Here is a 25,053-nt window from a genome sequence, read left to right as displayed (position 1 = left end):
GTTTGTTTGTTTCTGTGGAGTTTTTTTGTAGCAGAAAGACTGAAGCCTTTTAGATCTAGTTGTTCATCAGACTATTTGGCAGCATTTGGCTCCTACCCAGGAGAATAAGGAATAGCCAGCCTGTCACAGCTACGCTGCCTCCTGTACCAGCTGCCTGGGATGGCTGTACTGGTTAGCAGACTGCCCTGTCTTGTGCTGACTCTGAACGTCCTTTCACCTTTACACAGCCCGCATTAAGATGCTTTCTTCAAAAGTTCCCTTCTTCACAGTGGACTCTCTTCTTACTGCTGAATAGAAAGCTTTGCCTTAGGCTACCATCAGAAAGCCACTGATGGTGCTGGATGTTAAGCAAAAACAAGTTTGATCTAGGGTTAGACTTAAACTGCATGTCACTGAAACTGGATTACAGTAGCTTACTTTTTACTGTGTTTTGTACTTAAGAGGAGCCTGAGTCCTGAGGCTTTCTGGTGCCGGGTTAATCACACACCAGAGCGACAATTATTTTGATCTTGGTTCAAATTTTAACTTGTATGAAGCATTCTTTTAAATTGGTTTAAAACATCTTGTTAATTCTGTGTATTTGTTTGTTCAGATAGCACCTCAGCTTTCCTGCTTTAGGAAACTAGTAAGCTTTTGATAATAATGAGGTAAACTTTGCTATTGCAAAATACAAAGCCGAGAACTTTGTGGGTCTGCCAAGTATTGTGCTCTGCTAAATGTTTATTGCAACATTTCTTCTAGGTGGCTCAAATGAAGAGCAAAGACAATAGAATTAAGCTGATGAATGAAATTCTTAATGGAATTAAAGTGCTGAAACTTTATGCCTGGGAATTAGCCTTCAGAGAGAAGGTACTGAAGATCAGGCAGGAAGAGCTGAAAGTCCTAAAAAAATCTGCTTACCTTGCTGCAATGGCTACCTTTACCTGGGTCTGTGCTCCTTTTCTGGTGAGTCAAACAAATTTGGAAGCCTGTCATCCTGTTTGGGACCATGCTTTCCAAAGTAACGCTTAACAACTTGTTTTGTTTTTGTTTTTTAATTAGTGGAAAAGTCTGTACTGTGAGCAGCACAGCAATGGGAAATAGAGCATTTGCATTTTCAGTGCTCTGTAAAAGAGCACTTCTGTTTTCTCTGGATCTTAGTAACGTCCAAATTGGATGTATCCTAGAAATTAATGACTTGAAGGGGGAGGGGGAATAAAACAACCCCTAAAACCCAAAACTCTGTTTTTGCCGGTGTACTTGAGAGTCCTTGGATTAAACGTACTATCGGAACATTAAGAAGAGGTTATAATGCACAAAGTGCCCTCCAGACGGTATCTGTGGCTGACAGCAGAGTAAAAGATACCTTACTATATCTGCATCTCTGTGAAAGAAGCAGACTCTTGGACAAGAATCCCTGATCGAATGGAACATTGTGCGCCAGGCATGCCTCAGGTCTTGGCTTCTCCCCACGTCTGTTTATGAACAATATGGAGGGGTAAAGCCATTGTGTGACCTGAGATTATTTTAAATTCCTATTTGAAACAAAAATTCTTAATATGTGAAACATCTCTGCTGTGTTTGTGGTTAGCTTATATTTAAACCAATAAAAGGGAGAGAGGCGTGAGATCACATTAAAATTGTTTTTGACCCTGTTAGAAGAAGGGGGCAATTGCTCTTGTCTGCAGAAGCAAATAAAAACTATGACTACATTAGGATAAAATATGTGCTGTTCTAGTTAGAGATGTTTAAGTGTACTTTCCAGTCTCAGATTCTTTCCTTCCATATGCTGTTAGTGTTTACATTACATTTTGGGCATGATGAAAGGCAGAAGATCAGTGCCCTGCATAGGAGACATCAACTGCATTCTTAAGCAAATGTTGTTGTAAAAGAAGTCCAAGATGATTTTAACGTAAGTACATTATTAAAAACTCTGCGGGTAGACTCTTCAGTGCTGTTCTGCAGAGACTGAGAAGATGGAGCGCTTGTAATAAGTAGCTCCGTTTCAGCATGCAGTGGTCCTGCGCCTTAGGAGGTTTGCTGCTGGAACAGAATCAGTATAGCCCGAAGGGCATGGCTGTGGTTCAACATCTCGTTTCCCAGATTTTTATTCTTTAGTACCTACTCTTCTATGCTTCTGATTAAAGAATTATTGCAGGTGCCTACCTGAAAACTTTTTTGACATACACGGTTCCTTATTTCTTCTCCTCCTTTTCCTGTTTGTTTCCAAACAGGAAACAAACTCTTTAAAACGTTGTTTATTAATGCTATTTGGAAGCTATTAATTGTGCAGTACCTCCTCTACTGCTATATGTACTGATAGGAGTGTATTCCAGACTAATTGTTGGTAAGACAAGAGTGCAGACATGCTGCTTCTGAGGTTTTTTTTGGACTCTTTCTTGTTTTTCATCTCTGTGGGAGGGCTTTTCTCCCTGGGATAGAGTTGTCCAAATAAAGGATTGTACAAACGAGCTACTGTACTAGGCACAGCTGAGTCAGCAGCCGTAAGAACAACAATGTATGCCTTCACAGCAGTCAGATAGGTTTTTAACAGAAATGCCGATGTCTTCAATGAATACTGTGCTTAGGTGAGACTGTGCTTTCGGCACTTGAGCTGATTGTTTCAAGTCTTGGGGGAAGGGGAATGAGAATTCTCACCCCACCTTGGCTTACTGTAAGTGGCAATTTCTGGGAAAGAGTTACTGGACCTTGTGATACACTAAGGTATGAGTGATGTAACCATGGAAGAAAACACTGTGGAGGGAATGGACAGACTGCGAAGGACAGATTAATCAACAAATTCTGTACGCTTTTTAAATTGTAGAAAGCTTTTTTTTTGTGTGTTTTTGTACATTATAATTGTTGACAACAACAGTTCAACGTCATTCGTTTGTTTAGAAAATGACTCTTAAGCTTCTCTGTTATGAACTGTTTGGGCACTATGAAACTTCATTTTCATAATGCAGTAATGTTTCAAATTTCTTAGAAAACAATTTGCCTATGATGAAGGGCATTGTGCTCTGAAACTCAGGATTGTGATAGTCCCTACAAAATGTAAAGTGGGCCAGCACCGGACTGTTGATAGCTCTTCAGTCTGCCTATCTTTGTTACTGATCCAATATCTGATACAGTGGAGTGACTTGTAACTGAAGGAGAGCAGAGAGAAAAGATCAGTGATCATTCCTTTCCTCCCCTTCCTGACAGTGTGACCACGCGTAGCCTGGGACTCTGGTGGCTTCACCCTTGCCATAGGAAGAAAGCAAGCATGTGCCACTTCCTCAAAGTTTTCCAAGAGGCGCCATCAACTTCTTTTTACAACAGTACAGTTTAAATCAAATGTTTGTTTTGCAAGAAGTGTTATCAGAAACAAAGAAGTTATCAGAACGTTCCTGTTTCGTTGATTGATTTGGAGACCTCTCATTCCAGTTCTCAGACTGTACGGCTCCTGAGTTAGTGTTTTTTAAAAAAGCTTACCCTAACTGAGCATTATACTTTGTATTTCAGGTTGCCTTGTCCACGTTTGCCGTATATGTAACGATAGACAAGAACAACATCTTGGATGCTCAGAAGGCATTTGTATCGCTAGCGTTATTCAACATCCTCAGGTTTCCATTGAACATTCTTCCTATGGTTATCAGCAGCATAGTAGAAGTAAGACTTCTGTCATTAACAGACTTTTTTGGCACTAGATGAAACAGGCACTAGATGAAAACACTGCATTCCTGTGCTTAGAGAATGTCCATGGGTCAAATTCAGCCACCTCAGAAAAGCAGCTTTGTGTTTCCTGTGTGTGAAGTGCTGTACAAGCAAAATTATCGATCCCAGTTACGGTGGATGGATGTTCCTGAAATCAGTCCTGTTTTTGTCATTGGCATTTTGAAATGCCAATTTGGTGACTATCCAAGAAACTGCATGCTAGCTTTAAGGAGGGCTTGGGAGTGCATAATAATAATATAATGCATATGTGGTGTAAAAAGAGAAACTCTTAATTATAGTGAGCAAAGATAGTTTTCCATCCCTTTCCCATGTAGGCCAGCGTCTCGTTGAAGCGCCTCAGAGTGTTCCTCTCTCATGAAGAGTTAGATCCCAACAGCGTAATCAGGGGCCACGTCAAAGACGGTGAGTTTCTTTTGGTGTTGAAAATTAACATAAGCAAGTTTAAGGTGTCTGCAGTGTTTCTTTCGCTTTCTGTAGCAAATTACTGTGTTTTGTTAGATTTGACCGATTCCTTTCGGCTAGACAGCAGCAAGGGAATTTGTAAAATGAGAATTTTGTATTTCTGCCTCCTTCTTGGGTAATTTTTCTCCTTTCTCGAGCTCCTGTGTCCAAACTATAGAATGGTTGCATCTAGATATGGGTGGCCACTTAAAAAATAGCTTCTTGAACTGTTTTAAGTGTTCCCAGGAGAAATTTGTAGATGGTTAAATAGCTTTCCACGTAGCAGTGGAAGCCAGAGGATAACTAATGCTGTGCCAAAACCCAGCGCTTTGGGGAAGAAAGATCATGTAACGCTTCAGCACCCCTGAAAGAAAAAGGATAAGTCTCAGTGTCGGCAAGTGACTCCACTTTCTGCTTTATGCAGAGAACCTCATTTCTGGTTATACTGAGCGTAATGTTGCCAGTCTGGTTAGACAGAGCCCTTCAGGGTAGATGAGCATCTAAGTTTTACAGTGCAGCTGAATATCTTCCCAGTGCAGGGTTTACTGAAAAGCTAATGCCCCTTCCTTGCAGAACAAAACTTGGCTTTCCTTTAACTACTTCAGTTACTTCTAAATGATTTTTTCTTACTTGCTCTTAATAAAGATAGTAAAATCCCTGTCCCTTCCTCTCATGCAGTTAGTTGAGCTCTGGGTCATTTCAGTCACTTGGCTCTCCTGTTAGCGGGTCACTTCTGTTCTCTCTTTCCTCCCCCCATCTTCCTTTTGAGAACATCTCTTCCCCTTTCTCAGCTGGTAACCATGAGTAGTTGACTCACAAATCTTCAGTGGGGTTTTTGAAAATAGATTTTGTTCAAAACGGCAAGTACTTAACATGTTAATGTAAAAATTTACCAAGGCTAATTATTTATCACCTACTTGGTTGTATTAGGAGTGGCATATTTTGAATTGTCCTTGTAAAACTCAAAAGATGTTAGTACCATACGACATTTCACTGAACTGCATTTCTGGTCAAAGTTGTTTTATCTGATTTTTGTCCTGCCCTTGTTGTGATAACTCAGCTTTGCACATGAAAGTGGCAGTTTAGCTGGTGCTTGACTTGAATCACGTGTCAGATTAAGGCTGCTGGCTTCTTGAGCTGACTTTGCAGCACTTCAGGGTCGTTGGTGGATAAAGGAGGGGGGCAGCTAAATAAGTCAGTATCTCTGTGTCCTTGATAACGCACATACCTCCTAGTAACTGAATAAGTTTAATCTCAGAACCTCTACAGTTTTTGTAAATTCAAAGCAGAGCACAAGCTGCTAGTAAGCAGCAGGTTGTTGGAGTTCTCTTACAAAAATAGCTTTATACGCGTGCCTCTGCGTGCTTAAATTTACTTCTGTGACATGATCCAGAAAATACAGTTTCGCTGCTTATGTTGGCACCTGTATAAGTATGGCTTTTCTGTTTGCCAGTGGAAGGAAGCATTATTGTAAAGAATGCAACATTTAGCTGGTCCAAAAATGATCCTCCTTCACTGAACAGGTAAGAATTGGTACCCTGTGTTCCAGCCTTGTAATCTTGCTGCATCATAAATGATCTATATTTAAATTATAAAGTCTATATGCTGAAGAGCTTGTTGCCGTAAAGGAGTAGGAGAACAAATACATTTGCCCTATATATATTTTTTAAACCAGGGGTTTCATGAACCAGAGGAATTTAGAAAACATGTTACATTTGGAAGGTGGAGTGGCAAGAGGTATAATGGGAGGAGGGAAAGTTTCAACAATTTCAGGCTCTTGCTCCAGGCTGCAGATGGGATGAGCTCCATCTAGAGGACGCAGCCAGATTGGCCTCTCCTGGTTATCCTCAGTCCTTCATGCTTGCACCATATCCTCAGTTTTCCCTTTAAAATCCATCTTCTCAGACCTGTAGCTCTCCTTAGTTCCAGTACTGGGTAAAAACAGTGAAGAACCCTCATAAAACCTCCAAATGCACACAATATTAATAATAAAGGAACTGGGGTGATTTGGCTAGGAACTGTGTCTTCCCTGTGACCTGTCATCTCCCTTAATTTTGGCTGCTGTTTGCTGGATCTTAAATTGCAGGTCCTTTAGGACAAGGAGGCTGTTTGGGAAGCATCCATATGTATTTTCAGTGCTGTGTAAGCACTCGCTGTGCTGGTGGTGAGGTGTGTGTGTATGATGTTGTGTGTTGTTTTTAAGATGCTCTTCCCTAAGTATAAGTAGATAAGTAGAGGTCAGTGCTTTCTGAACAAGGGGTTGGCATTTTTCAAGCGTCTTTTTTTAAAAATAAAAAATAAAAAAAAAAAAAGAAATTTCTATGCTATTATCAGCATTTGCAATGGGTGTTCACATTGCATCTGGCCTTTATACGGGCTGTTCCAGGTAGACTGTTTGGCTCCTGGGATGTGCCAGCAAGCAAAATGGAATTATGTGCACTGTATTTCAGCATTAACTTCACCGTTCCTGAAGGCTCCCTAATAGCTGTTGTTGGTCAAGTTGGCTGTGGAAAGTCGTCACTGTTGTCTGCGCTACTGGGGGAGATGGACAAAAAGGAAGGCTGCGTGATTGTCAAGGTGTGAAGTGCCTGGAGAATTGTTCAGCCACTTGGGGGTATTTCCGAAGGGATTGGGGACTTGCAGGTGGTGTGGAGAGGGGAAGAGACAACCTTCCAGATGAACTCATTTTTAACCTGTTTTCCTCGTAAACTATGTTTATGCCTCAGCCCGCTCTCTGCGTGATTGTGTCTGTTCAGCCTTGACCTGATAACTTCTAAATCTCTTGGTTTCAGATTTAGCCAAAATGGACAGAATGATGGGGGTCTCAAAAATAAGCCTTCTGATGAGTCTTGTAGGCAGCCAGCTATGGGATAGAGAGACCCTATAATATATACCCTGGCATGAAGAAATGCGGAATTAGTTCGTAGCCTCGTAGATGTCAGAGACTTGCAAGGGGAGAGGGAACACACCAGTGCCCAAACATGGGGAAAGTTGCTGTTGTAGCTTATACTGTCTTGGACACCAAAGTTGAACAGAGCTTGCAGTTCAAAAGCGGCCTGGAAAGAAAGGAAAAAATTATTTGAGTTTTGCTGCTGCTTTAACATATGGGAAGAGAATTGTTTTAAGAACAAAACAAATTAACATATTGCATAGAAAAAAATGCACATTTGTTCACCTCCATAATTGTTCTGGAAAAAATAAGTGATGAGAACTGAAGCACTAATTGTTTGTGCAGAAGTGGGAGAGTTAGAACCTTTCTTCAGAGCCAAATACTTTGCAGGAACCCAGTGCCTTCCTTTGAAGGGACTTGTTACATAAGAGCTACTTCCCCTGCTTCCTGTAGAAACCTCTTGGCAGGGATGTGGTTTTTTTAAACACACTTGCATTCCAGATTAAATTGTTTTACACAGAACATAATTTATAGCTATATGAAAGAGCAAAGCCTTAATGACTCTTGACGTTCAGTAATTGTGCAAACATATTCACTAAACAAATGTTCCCTCCAAGTTTGTTAGAGAAATTGTTTGAAGTCTTTTATTTTCCACCAGCCTGCTTTGTTATATTCCCTTGTAGAGGGGGGAGTATAACTAACATATTGGAGGAGGCAGTACCCCAAGAGCATGCTTTGTCCGTGTGGTTTAGAAGTGACCACAGGCAATTTGTAAGGTGCTTAGCACTAGCTGCTTCATAAAGCCTTGCCATGCTTTGGCTTCCTGTGCGGTTAGGCTAGAGTACTGAATGGGTGACTTAATTTTTCTTGCAGGGCTCAGTAGCCTACGTTCCTCAGCAAGCCTGGGTCCAAAATGCAACTCTGCAAGACAACATTATCTTTGGAAGGGAGATGAATGAGAGCCGATATAAGTGTGTGATTGAGGCTTGTGCGCTTCTGCCTGATATAGAGATTCTTCCTTCGGGAGACAGAACAGAAATAGGAGAAAAGGTATTTAAATACCCACTGTACTGTCGCAGTGCTATTGCTTGTAGCTAAAAGCACGTCTTCCATTCTACTTTCTCTTACAGGTGTCATTAATTGAAAACGTTCAGAGTAGAAATCTTCTAGTGTAAGAGGCAAATTTGAACAGTATGTGTTGCCCTCGTCTTAAACTCAGAGGGGAGGAAACCTGACCTCAATTATAAATGCCAAAACATTTTTCAATTGCTGTTTTTAAGTGGCTCAGAGCTGCTGTGGCCATAGAGCAGAAAATTGCATGGAAACAGAGAAGCATCTTTTGAACGCTTCGTTTTTATTTTAAAAAATAGCGGCTCCTCGTTGCAAAAACACGTACAGTGCGGAATTTAGAAACTAGCATAAAAGTTATATTGTGCTGCTATATGAGCAGGACCGGGTGTCCCCAACCACGTGGCCTGCAGTGTATGTCTATGTAACCTGCTTGGCGTTCTGCTGAGCCGATGTTCTCCAGAGTCACCAGTATCAGCGGCCTCTGAGGCCTGACTGCACTTACTTCTGCGTTGTCCAAGGCAGTTCTTACCCAGCCAGAGTCAATTATGCAAAAGAGGAGAATGTGAACTGCTTAAACAAGCTGCTCACCATCAGTGCCTGTAAAATAAGAAAGCTCAAGAGAGTGGAAGCTCCTGTGTGCTCTGTAAGGTACCCCAGAACATCTCCCACGGGTGCTGAGTGTTTTTAAGCTGGAGTTAGTGTAGAAGAGACGTGGTTCAGCACGCTCGGGTCCAGTCTTGTGCAGGACATGTGAAGTTTCTTGTCAGCTTTCCAGGGAGCTTAAGTAGGTGCCAAACCACGGAAAGTGTTTTCGTAGCTGTTCTGTGCTTCTGGCTTTGCATAATGTCAAAATTAATCAGTTCTGATCTAACTGACAGAGTTACAGTAAATGAATTTCAGACATGTCATAAGAAAAATGTGTCATTTTCAACACACAAGAGTTTTTATATGAAGTCTACTTCCTCTTTTGTCTGTATTTGACACAACCCTATGTTGCTCCCTAACATAGAAAGTCAGCGTTATTTAAGATACTTCCGTAATGCTGTCTCATACTGAAATGTTCATTTTGTTCACAAGGCTGCCACTGATGACTTGGGAAAACCAGAGGGAAATCAGTTGCAGGATATGTGGTACAAGTCTTTAAATACAAAGCAGCTTTTGTTCCAGATATTCTAAAGTTTGCAAGCATAGGTGGAGGTTGTTACTGAAAACTTCACGTTGTACCTGTTTAATTGATTGTGAAGGCGCGATTGTGTGTCTCACTGCTGCTTGTAGAATAGGAACATTGTGCTGTGGTGTGAATTACAAATTCATAATGCTTTACTAAGTGTGGGGCTGGACTTTTTTAACTTCTAATTTGTTGAGGGATTTTTTTTTTGTTTTGTTTTGTTCATCTGTTAAGTAATTTCATATTTCTTCTTCTTTGGAATGCCAGAGCCTGTTAGGGGATGAAGACCCACGCTGGCCGCCAAGTTGATGGTGGCAATTCTGCTTCCAAGTGGAATTATGTAATGCTTTGGAAAGTTTTATATAGCTATCTCTAACCAAGGAACAGGTACAAAAATAGGTGGTTTGTTCTGTTAATTGCTAGAATTAAGAACACTATTAGGACAAAGGGATATGTGTTTCGCCTGCTGACTAGTTAGATGCTCTAGATGAGGTATAGCTGCCGAGTGACAGTCCCAGGTCCAGATTCAGTCAACAGTGCAGGAAGCAGGCCAACCAAACTGGAGAGGAGTATGCGGAGTAGGTCAGAGGCAGCACTGCAGAAATATGACTGGGAATTAAAATGTATAATATACATATAATATATAAAATGTATAAATGTATGTATTGAATGTATAAAATCTCTGATCTGGATTAATTGCTTTTCAAGACTAGTAAACTGAATGCACTTTTCAAACTAACCCTTCATTGACAGCAAGAGCTTAATATGCTTGCTTCCAAGAAAGGATTTTGACCATGATTGTTCGTGCTCTTGAGGTAGTAAAATAATTCCTGGTACAGATCTATTTCTCATTGTGCTGCGGCTTCTCTAACTTGTGTTAGTCTCCTATGACTTGTCTTTCACAAACTATAGCAAGACACCTCGCTTTAGCTGTAAATAAATGATCTTATTTTCTTGTCTCCTCAGGGTGTGAATTTGTCTGGAGGACAGAAACAGCGAGTTAGTCTTGCTCGGGCGGTTTACTGCAATGCAGACGTCTATCTATTTGATGATCCTTTATCAGCTGTTGATGCACATGTTGGGAAGCATATTTTTGAAAAAGTTATTGGACCAAAAGGGATCCTGAAAAATAAAGTATGTAATAGTGAGGGTACATGTCGCTGGGAAAATACATTTTTCGTTTGCTGATTTCAAATGATTCCATGTTTGACGAGTTGCATCTCCAGACTTCTAAAAAAGTCATTAAAAAAATGAAGCGATCCTTCTGAGACTTCAAGAGGGCTTCTACAAAACTCTGGAGTTTCTGTAGTGAAATATACCCTGGATTCTGTAATTCAGAATTCTGTGAAGGAAAAATCAAAAGACACGGGCAGGCTTTTTTTTTTTTTTTCCCCTTAAAAATGCTTCATGCCTATCTATGCTTATTAATATATTATGCACATAATTCAAGCAGTGAGAGCAGTAGCTTAACCATTAGATTTAGTAGTTTGAAATGTTGAGATGTTACAGTAATTTTTTTTTTCCTTTTGATATTTAGACACGGGTTTTGGTAACCCATGCAGTCAACTATCTACCTCAAATGGATACAATTCTGGTGATGACTGATGGAGAAATATCTGAGATGGGCTCCTACCAGGAGCTGCTGAAACAAGATGGGGCTTTTGCTGAGTTTCTTCGTACATATGCTAATGCTGAACAGAGCATGGAGAACAGTGGTAAGCGTACAAATAAATCTTCTTGGGGTAGGCTGATATGTGGCATGTTAGGGCAGTTAGGTTAAAGTATTAGTAGTGGAAGGAAAATTAGTTAAACGAAACTGGTGTTGCTTGTGTTAGACCTGTAGGTAGAGGTGTTTATTTCTGAAGGCGCTGAAAGTTGTTGAGAGATTAAACACACATTCTTTCCTAAAATTTAGCAGAACGTAGAGGAGTTCTGTAGTGGAATTCCTCTCACTTAGAGAGAACTAAGACAGCTGCAGGGTCAAGTAAGAGTCAGCTGGGGGTTGCAGACCATTTCCTTTGCTTTTTGGGATGTGGCTCCTTTATGCAGATAATATGTTAGGGGATGTAGGATAGGAACAGGAGCCCTTTTTTCGAGCTGACATCCACAACTCCTCCTCCTGCTTTTACAAACAGCTGTAGAGCTGTACTGAGGTGGGAATACACTTTAGAATTTTCTCTAAATTTTTGTTTTCCTGCAGACAGGTGTGCTATTAGATCTTAATAGAGGACTTTAGTCTCTTACCTCCAGCCCGTTTTCTTTCACGGCCTGCCTGTGGTGTGTTCCTGACGATTCCACGTGATGTTTACGAGCTGAGCCTCAAGGTCTGGGTGTCCCTGCTGTAAGCCAGCGGTTCTCTTGGAAAGGTCACTTGATATGTCTCAGTTGTCTCTCTGCAGACTGGGATGCTGGTTCGTGTGGACATTGGTTGACAGTGAATGCTGTACGAGTGTTGTCTTCGACTGAGAAGCAGTGTAGAAAAAGATTTTATGGAAGCAGAATCTGGCTAACTTCTGTATATTTTCTGTAGGTACTTGTATAGCTGCTTCTGGCGTTGTCAGACTTGTTGTAAACATCAGCACATGAGACTTTTGGAGACAAATTAACTAGCCGTTCTGCTTTTCCCCTTGGAGAGTTAATTTGTACAAAAGATTTGTCTCCTTTAATTAATTGCCTTGTTCTTTTAGCCTTTATCTCTTCTTTCCAAGGACTTGGTAGTTTTTGAAGTCCTTTACATTTAAGTAATTTACAGCATTTAAATACTGAATCTTGTCTTGGGAAGAGAGTCAGTGCTTTATATTGTACCGTGCTTGTCTGCAGCAATCTTACAGAAAGTGCTTCTAACCCCAGGATAACCCTGGTGGTTCACAGATGGCTGCTGTGTCACAGGGCTGGCCTGTTTGCAGCAGATTTGTTTCTTGGCTTTGGTCGAGTGATCTTCTGCTAAAGGGTAAGAAGTGAAAAATAAGGACGTTATCTGTCTAGTTCACAGGGACAATATTAATATTTATTGGATGGATTGGATTTAAAGGATCACTAAATATTATTAAAAATCACAAGTTCTTGGATAAACGCAGAGTGATCTCTGAAGGAGTCAGCCAGAGCTAGCAAGAACGCTCAAGGCCCCCCTATGTCTGAAGCTACATGTTGGTCGACTGAAAACATTAAGCTGGAGCAAAATATAAAATTTGGGATTGGCGCTGTCCCACTTCTACAGCGGTGGGAAAGGCTCCCCTCCTGCCCGGCCTCCGTGAGGGCTGGCTGTGGGTCTGCCCCCCGCTAGCACCCAGCCCCTGCCTCCCTTTGCCGTTGCTGAGGCTGCCTGCTCTGGGTGTCGTGCTGCCTTTCCCATCCTGAGCTTCACCTCTGTATCGAAGGGGAAACCTCCAGGCTACTTCAAGACTACCTTTCTTACCACCGTTTTCACCCTTCTCCAATGCAAATTAACCAAGGTAGCAGATGCTGACTTTTGTTTCAACGATATGTGTGTGGGGGTTGAGGTTTTTATTTGTTTGAGGTTTTTTGTTTTGTTTTTTTTTGGTGTGTGGGTTTTTTTTTTCTTTCTTTCTTTCTTTCTTTAGGATTGGTTCAGCAACTGCAGGGTTTTTCCTTGCAAAGCCTAGACCAATTGTTGCTGTGTTTATGTGGAGTAAAAGCAGCTAGAACTTACCTGGAGTGCACCATAAGATTGAAAGGCTTTTTAACAGTGTGATTCAACTTTGGTCTTGCCCACAGTGCCTGGAAGATAGACGTGTACAGTACAGTTAAGATTTCCACATCTATTACATTATGTGGACTGCACTTCAGGTGGAGCAATCCGAGTAGTCTTTCTTCCCAGCATTTGGCTATGTGACTCTGGAGCAGCCAAGTAGAAAGCTGGAAGACTTTGTAATGGCTACGCAGTTGATTTATTTTATTTTTTTTAAGATGAGGATTGTCAGCACAAAATGCCCGCTCAGTTTTAGGGTGGAGAAGAAGGTAGGTAAAAATACTGGTAGCGACTAAAAGACTGAGCTGTGGGGGCGCAGTTTAACAAACTGCATATCTTGAAAGCAAGGAAGCTTCCTGATCTGTCGCTTGTAGCCATTTGATTTGAATGTCTGTTTTTTTTTCTTAAATTTTATGGGCTTAATACCCCAAATTCCAGCTGCTGTGCTGCACGAAGCAGAAATCTGCTTTCTGGAAAAGAGATAGTATGGTACAGGATTAAGATGCACAGAGCCTTGCTTGGCCTCTGTAAAACGTAAGTCACAATGTTTTACCTATTCCTGAAATTGAGAAGCAATCTGTAAACTATTACAGTTGAACTGAAGATATGTTCCTTGCTCAGTAGCTTGGTATACATACACTGGTATGTATTTCATAATAAAAATGACCACAACTGTATTATGGGCTGGGGTTTCACATCTGCTAGGAAAAGCGTTGGGCTCTGTGATGAGCTCTGTCTTGGAGGGAGTGGAGCCTGGCAGCCCCCTGTGTGTTGCGCTCGCCCTTCTTTCTAGCCGGAAGTGCGGGGCTGAGCTTAATGGGAGTATTTGTGATATCTAGGACAGCTTGCGCGGTGCTCGAAGGGGTGCTTGGCGGCTGCTTCTCTCCACTCTGACTCCTTGGAAGGCAAGAGTTAAATAGTGTGAGATGTGTTGGCGCTTCTGCAAATACTGCTATGGGGTTTGGACCTGGGTGGTAATTCAGGAACCACCTGCCTGGGTCAGGAAATAATCTGACTTCCTCTTAAATTTATTTTGCTTATCTTCTAGCAAAATTCAAGTTTCCTCCTCTCATAAAGTAAAAGCTGTCTGCAGCCTCTGCCGCAAATGACAGAAGCAAATACCGGTTTGAGATGAGCGCCGTTAAGAGTACCAGCCTGTCCCTTGAGGCGCTGGCTCGGGGCTGCGTGCTGAAGGGGCCGAGGGAAGCCTGTGCTGGCACAGCTCCTGCCGCCGTTGCAGCGCCTGCCTCGGGCCGGGGGGGCAGGGGACCGGGGACCCTGCTGACAAAAGCAGCCCCTCATTAAACGTTGCCCTCAGTCGCTAATGTTAACATGAAGGAGCCTCTCAAGTTTCCCGCATGAGGCCTCTTTCACCATCGGGGAAGATGCGTATGGTAGTTCTGTGTAAATTCGGGTGGTTTTGTGTGGTTGTCAGTGAGAGGTCACCTCAGAGTCACTGTTTTGATTCTTTCTGGTAGTGGATGTCTTGAAGGAAAGGAAGTTTCTTGATTTGTCATTCATAGCCATTTCCTTTGAATTTCTTTGCTTTATTATTTTTTCAATAGTGAACCTTGGGATTGGAAAAAAGAAAGGCTATTTCAACAAATGTGATCCTGCTGTGGGCATTTACATGTTTTTGTGGTTTAGGTTGTGCTACTTGGATGCTTTTGTGCTTGTAGAGATTGAAAATGGTTGACAATGCTGTAACAGATGTGAAAGCATGTTCTGCCAAAAATAGCTAATGATATATGCTTTTAGACGCAGATCCTTCATTAGAAGGAACAGTTCAACTGCTGGAAACAGGTAACTGCTTTTTTTGCCGTGTAGCTTTGTATTGGTGCTTGTGTGGAGCAATAGAAATAGCTGCATTTCATTTACAAGAGAGAGAGAGTCATTATTAAAGGAAGTTCAGCTGCATGATAAAAGGCATCTGCTTGATTTGCCCCTTTTTTTTAAATGTGACGCACTAAAACAGCGACTGTAACAGTTGGTGTGTCAGCATGTAGATACAGCACCATGCAGCAGCGATTGTTAGCTCAGACGTTTTAAAGTTTAAACGAAGCCTCTTCCTGAAGATGCAGCTCCCGCCCTGGACTCGGGAGCGTAGCGAGGGTACCCTGGAGAGGGAGAGCTCGGGATCGCGTCCGGAGGGCCCGTTCTGTTCTTGCGTGTCTGCTTGGTATTTTGTGACTGTTCTTTTTGTTTCTGTGGAAGTCTTCATCACCTGTGCCAGGCTTACTATGGTCATCTTGAAAAAACTTCTTATTCTAAAGAGGTAAATGCAGTATATGCAGGAAGTCTTTGTAGCCTACCAAAGGAAATAAAAATTTAAAGAGCTGTTAAAAAGGGATGATTTATTTTCAGTTGTGTTTTGTTAGAGTGGGTTTAGAGCTTCAGTGAGACCTGAAATGATGGGAATTTTGAATGCTTACTGTTCTTCATATGGGAGCTTTTCAAAATAAATGATGTCAAGTGATTAAAACAACCTATGTTCCCATACTTGTTTGCTCTCAGTCATTATTAAAAATAAGAACTAAATCATTGAAACTTTCATTTTTTTGCCATTGTTTCTACTCTCTTTTCTCTCCCTCCCCCCCTTGCTTTTGGACCACACTGAGCAGTTTGCTTTGGGGCTTTAGGATAACGAACCAATGTTCAGTTTGCAAACACAGGAGGGAACAGCTTCAAGTTCACACAGTCCACGTTTTGTGTATTGATGAGCTATTTCATGTGTGCGTTTTGCTTTAGATTAAAAACATGAAAACTTCAAATTCTAGATCTGCACAAGTTGTCCTATATATCTTTTCAATTGATGCAGATGGGCTTTTTTGACTGTATAGAGTATACATAGATCCTTTCAAATGCAAAATTCTTGTTTCAAATTCTGGATAATCTTTCATACATGACAATAGTGTTCCATTTAAATGAAACTTTTTTTTTAGTGGTCAAGGTCATTTGATTTGTATTAGGAAAACGATGACATAGGACAACTGGACCCTGGAAGTTTTACTCATGGCACTGTATCACACTGAATTAAGTTGCTCATAGAGAGCTTTCATTTCATGCTTCAAGCTAACAGGTTTTGTAAAGTGCTTTAGGCAATTGTCTTGTGTGTGCTGCATCTTGTTAATATGTTATGGGATAGCAAAAGCTGCTTTTAACAGAGGCTGTGGCCTCTTATTGCTTAAGTGAATCCAGTTCCCGTTGCTGCCTTAAAAGCATCAAGTTGTGGCGTGTTCCTTCAGACTTTTGAAGGAAGGCAGGCTCCAAGTCAGTGGCATGCGCCTTCTGTTCCTATAGCTTCCTTCCATCGCTTACTAGAATGTCTTCCCATCGGGCTCTAAAATGAAAATAATTTGTAGCTGACTTTATAAAAAGATGTGGTTTGAAAAGCAGAAGATGCTTGGAGTGTTCTCTAGTGTGTGAGGTATAGCATGACTTGGTATTGCGCACTTTAACATCAAGCAGGTCCTTGTAGATACTTTAGGTTATTACTACTGACCTATATCTGATAGGAAAATAGAAAAATAAATGTTCCTTTCTTGGCAACTAATCCTCTTGGGGATAGAACTAAATTGCTCTGTTCATCTGGTCAGTTGTCTGTTAGCACATGTAAATACTCACTTGTCTTCTCCCCTTGGTTTGCACACCAGGTCTGCACCTGGCGTTTGATTTGAAAGTAGACCTTTGTATCTCTTTGCTACCTTTTTCATGTTTACATTTTTCTTACAGATACAAATAGTCCAACTGGAAAGGAAGGAAAACCTATAGAAAATGGTATCCTTGTAAATGAAGCCCCTGGAAAACGGATGCATAGGTGTGTAGTCTCTCTTTCCCACTCCTCCCCTTTTTACTCACCTGTGGACAAACAGTACCTTGGTGCTCATGGTATTAATTCATTGGGAGGAATATTTATGTACAGTTGCAGTAATAAAGCCCTGTTCCCTTTTAGTACATCAGTTTGTCACTTTTCTGCTTCGTCCTTGATATTTTGTACTCATGATTCTTGGCTGACCTCGAGCTCCCCAGTGTCAACCAGTTACTGTGTGCTAAGCAGCTTATATCCTAGTTTGAGCACAGTGTGGGGTATTGACAATGCCTGTCAAATAGTCTTTAAATTTGCCTGTTCTGAGCTCAGACAGGCCTTTCACCTTCGCGCTTCCAAGACCAGTACTTAGCACAGGTAATGTCCATGTGTCAGAGAAGTATTTATGCCTTGGGACGCTCCAAGCCTGTTGCTCTGTTGTGCACTAAGTTGTGCACGGTTCAGTGTGGGTGGCAGTTTAATTAAGGTATTCCATTCCCAGCTCTGTTAGCATGGCTTTATCTGGTGTATAAAGCTAATCTTAAGGATGAATACAGGGGGAAATATGCTTCTTCCCTCTATCATGGTGACTTCCTCTCCTGCTCCTCATCTTCTCGTGTGTAGAAGCAGCTGTGTTGCAGCCAGGTGCCGTGCGTTTGGCTCCTATAAAAGGGGGAATATCGTATTGGCTGGTCCCGTTCCTGTACCCTTTCCTAAGGCTTCTGCGCTTGATGGTGTCAAATGGGATGCAGGGCTAGATGGAGCTGTGGTCTGAGCTAGTACAACTGCTTGAGAGAGGCCAAAGGCAATCATTCTGATTGTACCTTCGTAAAACCACCTCTTAGTCTATGCCTTATTCTTATGGTGCTCTAGAGGGACTGTATTTCTGGGAGCTAGTGACTGCTTGGGAGTAAATATTCCCACCAGCATCAAAATGGGCAAACGATATTTGGTATTTGATGGCTGCACTGTATATAGTGGTAGCATTTGTAAAGGCTACTATTGGTCTTCACCAGGGAATATTTGTTCCTGGAGTCTTCGATTGCTCGGCCCGGACTGCTTTGGGTGGCTAGCCTGTCAACTGGTATCTGAAGACAGGTACTTGAGAACTGAACGTAATCAAGGCAGATTAGGAATGGGCAGTGTGGGGGGGGGCGGCGGGGAGGGAAGCGATGGTAACTGCTTGCCAGGCAATGGCTCATTAGGACACCGGTTATCACCAGAGTAGTGTAAGTCGGCATCCTGACGTGTTGGCATGTGCTGTTGAAGTCTGTTTATGAAGCAAGCACCAGGCCCATATTGTGCTAAGACTGAAAAATAAATATCTTTAAACAGGCAACTCAGTAACTCCTCAACATACAGCAGTGAGACAGGGAAGTCGCAGCCCCAGAGCAGCACAGCAGAGCTGCAGAAGCCGCTCACAGAAAAGAATTCCTGGAAGCTGACGGAGGCGGACACGGCACAGACCGGGAGGGTAAGGCTCCCCTTTCCACCTCTTGCACCCCCTTTCAGCTTTCAAGAAACCCACAGGGCTGAGAACAGTATGATTTGGAAGACCATGAAACTGCACTGAGGAACTGCTAAGTGGATTCTTGGACTTGCTGCTTAAAATGTGGCACTTCATGGAAGTGTTGCTGACACTCCTGTTCCCAAAGTTGAGGTCCAGATTTGCTTGCAGAAAGTATGCTAACATCAACACTTTTGTTTCAGATTATGGGCCCACCCACATCCAAGTTTAAAAGAAGACATGAAAACCTTGTGGCTCTTTCTTGAAAGAGGTTGCAAAGTTGTGACAAATTAAGTGACCTAATGAAATCTGTCCTTCAGTGTAAGGAGCTGGAGTTGAGTCAGTTGAAGTTAAGCCAGGTTTCCACTGTAGATGCAAACATCTAATCCCAGGATGCCCCGAGCTGCTTCTGAGAAACCTGAGTGAGATGTCTGGGAAAATGGCAGTTATATCTCCTAAGAATGTTGCTTGAATCCCCTATTTAAAGATAGATCAGAGAATACAAGTCATTTGGAGCAAGAGTGTTCGTATAGGCTATGTAATCTTGTGGTAAAAGGAGAGCGCTGAAAGCTGGAGCTCCTGTTTTTAACTCTGCCACTGATGCTCTGCGTTACTTCAGGCAACCTTCTTTCTCTTCCCTTCAGTCCTCTGAAAGATGAAGAGAGAGTGTGTGCCTGCCCTGGAGAGATGCCGCATTTGGCATGCCTTCATACAGCGCTTTGCAACTTCTATTACTAGGCACTGGCTTTCTAGTGTACAACTGCCATGTATTTTTATGGCCTGATAGAGGAAATGCTGACTGTAAATAGTGGTTGAAGAAAGGGGAGTTGCTGGGTGTGAAGCTTGCTTTGCAATGTGAGTGTTTTTTTTTCCCCTTCTATCTTCAGGTAAAGGCAACAGTGTACTGGGACTACATGAAAGCTATCGGACTCTTTATCTCTTTTCTGAGCATCTTCCTCTTTATGTGTAACCACATAGCCTCCCTGGCTTCCAACTACTGGCTAAGTTTATGGACAGACGACCCCGTTATCAATGGAACCCAGCAGTACACGAATGTCAGACTGGGAGTTTATGGAGCTTTGGGAATTTCTCAAGGTTTGCTTGGACTTACCTATTTTAGGATGAGCTGGTTCAGATTGCTGCTAATGCTCTGTGATAACCTTGCATCTCTAGAACTAAAGCAAAAGTTTGCTAAGGAGTGTCTGGTTGGGGGGGGGGGAGATGTGTTTTGGTTTTTTTTTTTGTTTGTTTGTTTATTTTAATTAGAAAATGAATACTTAAAAAAATGAACCAATTTGTAAAACTGTTCAGTTAGTGAATTTGATTTTCCTTTTTTCATATGGAAATCTAACCAGAACAAATGCGGTTGCAGGGTCTAATGAGCCATGAGTCCAGGTAATACAAAGTTTGTCCCAAGAAATGGCTCTTTAGTCTATTGACAAACCTGAGTTAGCCCCATTCCCAGGGTCAGTATGTGACAGGAAGCCGCTGCTGCAGTACCCGCCTTGGAGCCCGGTCGGCTCTCCTGGAAGCGCGGCCGTGGCCTGGCTCCGCTGCATAGGCTGGTATGGCCTCAGGTTATTTGAGGGCCCATACTGGTCAGCGTGGGGAGGCCAGCTGCTTTTTGTTACATGTCTTTTTTTTGTGGTCAAAGTTTGTTTGACATAAAACCTAACAGCTCAAGTATCCCACTTCAGAACTGTTGCAATAAATCCTGCAATAAGAAATCAAAAAAATTATCTTAAAACTGAGTGGTATTTACTCAAGGAATGTGCTCAAATATTTCACAAAACTTTATAATGGAAAAACAAAATATTCCATGACAGAAGTGTGGTATTTTCACTGAAAAATATTTTGAATTACTTGGGACATGTGGTTCACTAAGTGTAGCTGTAGTGAACTCAAATTCCTGGGATTATTGTGCTAGAAATATCTGCTAATGCTAAATGGATGACGCAATGAGGGAAAACATTTTGTGTGAGGGGTGAGAGCAGGAAAAAAAGGATGCATTTTTGTTGTTGTTTGTTTTCTTTCCTCCTTTCTTCCCCCTTCTCTGCAGGTATTGCTGTGTTTGGCTACTCGATGGTTGTGTCAATCGGAGGAATATTTGCTTCACGACACTTGCACCTTAACCTGCTGCACAATGTCCTCAGGTCTCCAATGAGTTTCTTTGAACGGACACCTAGTGGAAATCTGGTGAATCGTTTCTCGAAGGAAATGGATACCATTGACTCTGCCATTCCACCAATCATCAAGATGTTCATGGGCTCAACGTTTAATGTCATTGGGGCTTGTATCATCATTCTGCTGGCCACACCAATAGCTGCTGTCATTATTCCACCTCTGGGACTTGTCTACTTGTTTGTGCAGGTAGGGAGTGCTAGCCAGGGGCACGTGGGCCAGTACTCCCTCTCTCCTCCTCTGTTATTTAAGACTGTTCTTTCCTGACTCTGCAGTAGGATGGATGTGTGTGTTTGACGGATGGGTGTGTTTGACTTGAGAGTCTGTGTTTGACTGATGGTACATGGCTTATTAATTAGCTGAATTTAGCAGAGCATTTCCTACCATTGTCAAGTGTAGAAGCCTGACTTCTGTGCAGAAGGTAAACCTTGAATACCTAAGCAGACTTTTTTTCGGAGTGCCATTAAGATTTTGAGGCAAATTCTGTATAGCTTTTTGCTCACAGCCCAAATATGGAAAACGTACGGGCTTTTCTAAAGCTTTCTTCCAAACAAGAGAGGCGTGCATGCATGCCTGCCAATGTGCACATGTGGTCAGAAAAGTGTTTACAAAGTAAGAGAAATGATGGCAACCTTTCACTCCTGTCCTGTGTAGGCAAGGTGCACTTGCTTTGCTTTATTCAGTAGAACGAGTACAGATCTGAGAGAAGAAGCTGGTTTCTGTTTTTGACCCCTGAATTAGTGAATCTATCTATCAGGCTCCAGTAGTAGGTCGTAGGCTCCTTAGTAGGCGACAAGTTGTGCCTTTTCAGGCACAAGTTGGACATTCCCACAATCTGGTTCTTTGATTTGCAGAGATTTTACGTGGCCACTTCTCGCCAGCTCAAACGCCTGGAGTCTGTCAGTCGCTCTCCAGTGTATTCTCACTTCAATGAGACCCTCCTGGGAGTGAGCGTCATTCGAGCCTTTGAGGAGCAGAAGCGTTTCATACAGCAGAATGACATGAAAGTGGATGAAAATCAGAAAGCTTATTATCCAAGCATTGTTGCAAACAGGTAACAATGGGAAAGAAATATTGAAAGTTATTTATATACGGAGGACATGGTTCTCCTGTGTTCTTGCAGTCACAGTTCTCTGTATACTTGTCCAAGGTAAGGATGCCTTTGTGGCTGTATCTGTTTCACAGATGCTTTGCTTAAGCTTGTGTGAAGGAATTAAGATTACTTCTGAGTTTCCTTTTTTTCCCCAGGAGTTCCTGCCCTACTTGTGGATAATATTTTTTTACAAGTCTTGATTCATTGATCCTAATGTAACCGCAGCTGCTTTCTAAACTGAAACAGGAATTCGTACCCCTGAAAGGTTGATTATTTTTGTACACATCTAGGTTTGCATGCTGCTAGAGCAGAGCCTTAAATACTTTCAATTCTTGTGTCTCTGGCAGTATTATAATCCTTTAAAAAAACCAGATGTGTGGCAGAGCGTTGGTCAGTCTCTGTTTCTGATTCTCTGTGGGTGAGTTACTAAAAAGGTGCATTATGTTTTTTCTGTTTTGCCAGGTGGCTGGCAGTCCGTCTGGAGTGTGTGGGGAACTGTATAGTCCTCTTTGCAGCATTGTTTGCAGTGATTGCACGTAACAGGCTTAGTGCAGGACTGGTTGGCCTCTCGGTGTCCTACTCATTGCAGGTATGAAAAAAATCTCTGAATTGGGCTGCATTGGATGGTCAGAACCTTGCTCAGGCCTTGGAGGGAAAACTAAAGTAAGGAACATGACAAAGAGAAAAGCGATAACAAATAAAATCTGGAAAGACGTTGGAAACTACTGTGTCCTGCCTGCGTGAAGGGTTGTAGTTCAGAAGACTCATCCCATGCCTGTAAAAGACGTTTTTTTCTGTTTTCCCAGCACTGATTAATAAAGACCATATACGTTCAGTGAACTCTTCAGTGCTTTGGTGGTTTGATTTCAGTATTGCAGGGAACATATGTTAAATGTAAACTACATGTCCGTTTCTTTTCTTCTTGCAGATTACAGCATACCTAAACTGGCTGGTTCGTATGTCATCTGAGCTGGAAACCAACATTGTTGCAGTGGAAAGAGTCAAAGAATATGCTGAAATGGAGAAAGAGGTACAGTGAGTTGTCCCCCACATCTAGTGATTGGCGGATGTTTCATTGAACTCGTAGTCATACCATTTGACTTGAGGTTGCATGCAGCCTCCCTGGTGGTATGAACAGGAGCGTAAGGAAGCTACAGCTTCCTTTGTCACCTAGAACATCTTCAGCTGCTACTGAAATCCTTTTCCTGTGTGTTAACGCCTCACTAGACAAGCTTATGGTACACAGAAAGCATCCTGATGGGGGAAGCAAACAGTCTTCCTCTTCATTAACTCTGGGTCAGTTTTTATTTGGAAGTGATGCCCTGAGGCAGGCCTCTGCTCTGAGTCACCTTGGGTTCCCGTGCTCCCATCAGCTCACGGGCATTGCTCAGGAGTGCCAGCGTCTGCCTCGGCTCTGAGCTCAGCTGTGGAAAGAGACCAAAACTGGCAGTCTCCTGGGAATGCCCGCGGAGCCGGGATACCGATCTCTCCTTTGAGTCTCTGACATGACTAAGTGGCTGCGCACTGCCTTGTGTATGATGATCAGCAGAGAGCTCACTCAGCTGAGGCAACGGCAGCTTTCCAGATGGGAGGTCTTTTCCTGCTTGCCAGATATTTCCTTTCACCCTCCCCAGTGCCTTTGGCTCAGTACTCTCTTGCAGTTTGTCCTGTATAAACGTCAGAGCCTTGTTCTGCAGCCTCACCCGTACCCTGGCTGGCTGGGCTGGAAAGTGCAGATGGACATGTTCTCTGAGCTTTCCAAAAGCAGGGATTTGATAGAGCTGAGTGCTGTGAGTGCTTTCTAGGGACAGACTGTAACTTAGGGGTTACTAAGTTCCCATGGGGTGCTTTTGAGGTGTGTCTGCCAATCTTTTTACCTTTTTGTATAAGAAATATGGTATTCTGCCCTGGCTAAGCAGTGGAGCTGTGCAAATATAGTTTAGGTTTCTTAAATGCCTAGATTTTTTTTTTCATATGTATGTCTTTACTCTCAATGTGGGGAGGAAACAGGATTTACTTCTGTTTTGATTCAAATAAGTTCATGACTCATTTCATCTGCGGTTGTGTGCCCCTTTTTGGCTACGGAACAGAGTTTCCCCATGGCTCCTCTCTGCCATGCCTGTTAGTTCAGAACCTGACCTGAGTCACTCTTTTGGCAACCGAACCTTATGATGCCCTTTTCTAGAACTTTTTCTCAGGTCTTAGTAGCAGACTGATGATGATAAGGTTAAAAGCCTTTTGTCTGGCACTGGCAGTGTATTCACTGGGGTGTACTCTCTCCTCTCCCACCTCTAGGGGAGACTGAGGCAGCAGCTGTTTACTTCATCACCTTGTAAATCTTCTAGTGCTCATGTCTCAGTCAAGCTGCTTCTAGTTGCATGTCTGGTTTCCCCTGATGGCTTCCTCACTGTGTGGTGGTTGTATAAGTGGGCTATCTGAATACATGGTCCCTCTGTGATTCTGCCATTTATAATAAAAGGAAGATTTGTCCAGCCAGTGGGTCTTGTGATAACAAATCCCTTGGCTACATATACCATTTAATCTGCCTCAGGGTCCCTTTTTCCCTCCATCACCACCCCGGTTCTTTTTGCTATGGATTTTTCTTAATTGCTTTCCTCAAGTCCTCTTGCAAATAGTGAGCCCGTGTCCTGTTGAAGGATAAAATGATCAAATATGCTTGTGTGTCGTTCTTTCAGGCTCAGTGGAGTATTGAACAAACTGCCCCAGCAAGCACCTGGCCCCAGGAGGGGAAGATTGAGTTTCGAGACTATGGTTTACGTTACCGGGAAGATTTGGATTTGGTTCTGAAAAACATAAATGTTACCATAAATGGGGGTGAGAAGGTAGTGAATCTGCATTTGTACCAGAGGATGGTTGTTTATAAATATGCACGTATATGCCAGAGAGGTCTAACCCTGTTCTGTAGTGATACTTGAGTCCTCGGGAGCTAAAAGAGCTTCTACAGAATGAAAGTCTTGTTAGAACTGGCAACTGTAGTGGGCCCTTACCGCTTATAAGGGGCATCCTGCATCTGCACGATGTTAAGAAAGTATACGTTCTTCCTTTACATGCATTAATACATTTTATTTGTACAGAAAATTGGAGTATGCATGAATAAAAAGGTAGAAATTCATGTCTAACGCAAATTCATGTCTAACATATAGTATGAAAGTGAGTGCTTATGTTATAATTTTATCATAAATTCAAAGAAGATCAAAAGGTCAAGTCAGCAGTTAACTGCAAACATGAACCAAACAAAATGTTAAGGAATTTTTGGCCTTTTCTATGTGATTCCATATGCCTTTGCAGGAGAATTGAAAGCTGCTGTGAGTGGATTGCTGTTTTTGCCGTGTGTGTGTGTGTGTGTGTTTGCTTTTTTTTTTTTTTGGTTGGTGTTTTTTTTTTCTTCATATTCAGTGATTTTTTTTTTTCTTGCTGTTTGATAAACCTCAGTTGGCTATGCTGTTTAGGGGTTTGATAGCACAACACATA

The 25,053-nt window shown here is 42.2% G+C and overlaps 1 protein-coding gene across 6 annotated transcripts in view; it reads left to right on the top strand.

Annotated features, from left to right (window-relative positions):
* The window catches only part of LOC104149687 (multidrug resistance-associated protein 1), an 88,390-nt gene that overhangs the window by 57,935 nt on the left and 5,402 nt on the right, over positions 1-25,053 (top strand). For all 6 annotated transcript variants that reach the window (XM_009683447.2, XM_068908277.1, XM_068908278.1 and 3 more), the window contains 16 exons: positions 742-945; positions 3,484-3,630; positions 4,011-4,098; positions 5,591-5,660; positions 6,588-6,714; positions 7,901-8,077; positions 10,233-10,400; positions 10,804-10,981; positions 16,708-16,792; positions 18,116-18,254; positions 19,175-19,382; positions 20,347-20,657; positions 21,323-21,522; positions 22,024-22,150; positions 22,490-22,591; positions 24,258-24,404. In XM_009683447.2, coding sequence (XP_009681742.2) covers positions 742-945; positions 3,484-3,630; positions 4,011-4,098; positions 5,591-5,660; positions 6,588-6,714; positions 7,901-8,077; positions 10,233-10,400; positions 10,804-10,981; positions 16,708-16,792; positions 18,116-18,254; positions 19,175-19,382; positions 20,347-20,657; positions 21,323-21,522; positions 22,024-22,150; positions 22,490-22,591; positions 24,258-24,404 — 2,478 coding nt within the window. The remainder of the gene's footprint in view (positions 1-741; positions 946-3,483; positions 3,631-4,010; positions 4,099-5,590; positions 5,661-6,587; positions 6,715-7,900; positions 8,078-10,232; positions 10,401-10,803; positions 10,982-16,707; positions 16,793-18,115; positions 18,255-19,174; positions 19,383-20,346; positions 20,658-21,322; positions 21,523-22,023; positions 22,151-22,489; positions 22,592-24,257; positions 24,405-25,053) is intronic.

This window comes from Struthio camelus, chromosome 15 (assembly GCF_040807025.1).
Source record: "Struthio camelus isolate bStrCam1 chromosome 15, bStrCam1.hap1, whole genome shotgun sequence".
Lineage (NCBI taxonomy): Eukaryota > Metazoa > Chordata > Aves > Struthioniformes > Struthionidae > Struthio > Struthio camelus.
The sequence above is the reverse complement of the archived record's forward strand: the minus strand, read 5'-3'. Positions and strand labels throughout refer to the sequence as shown.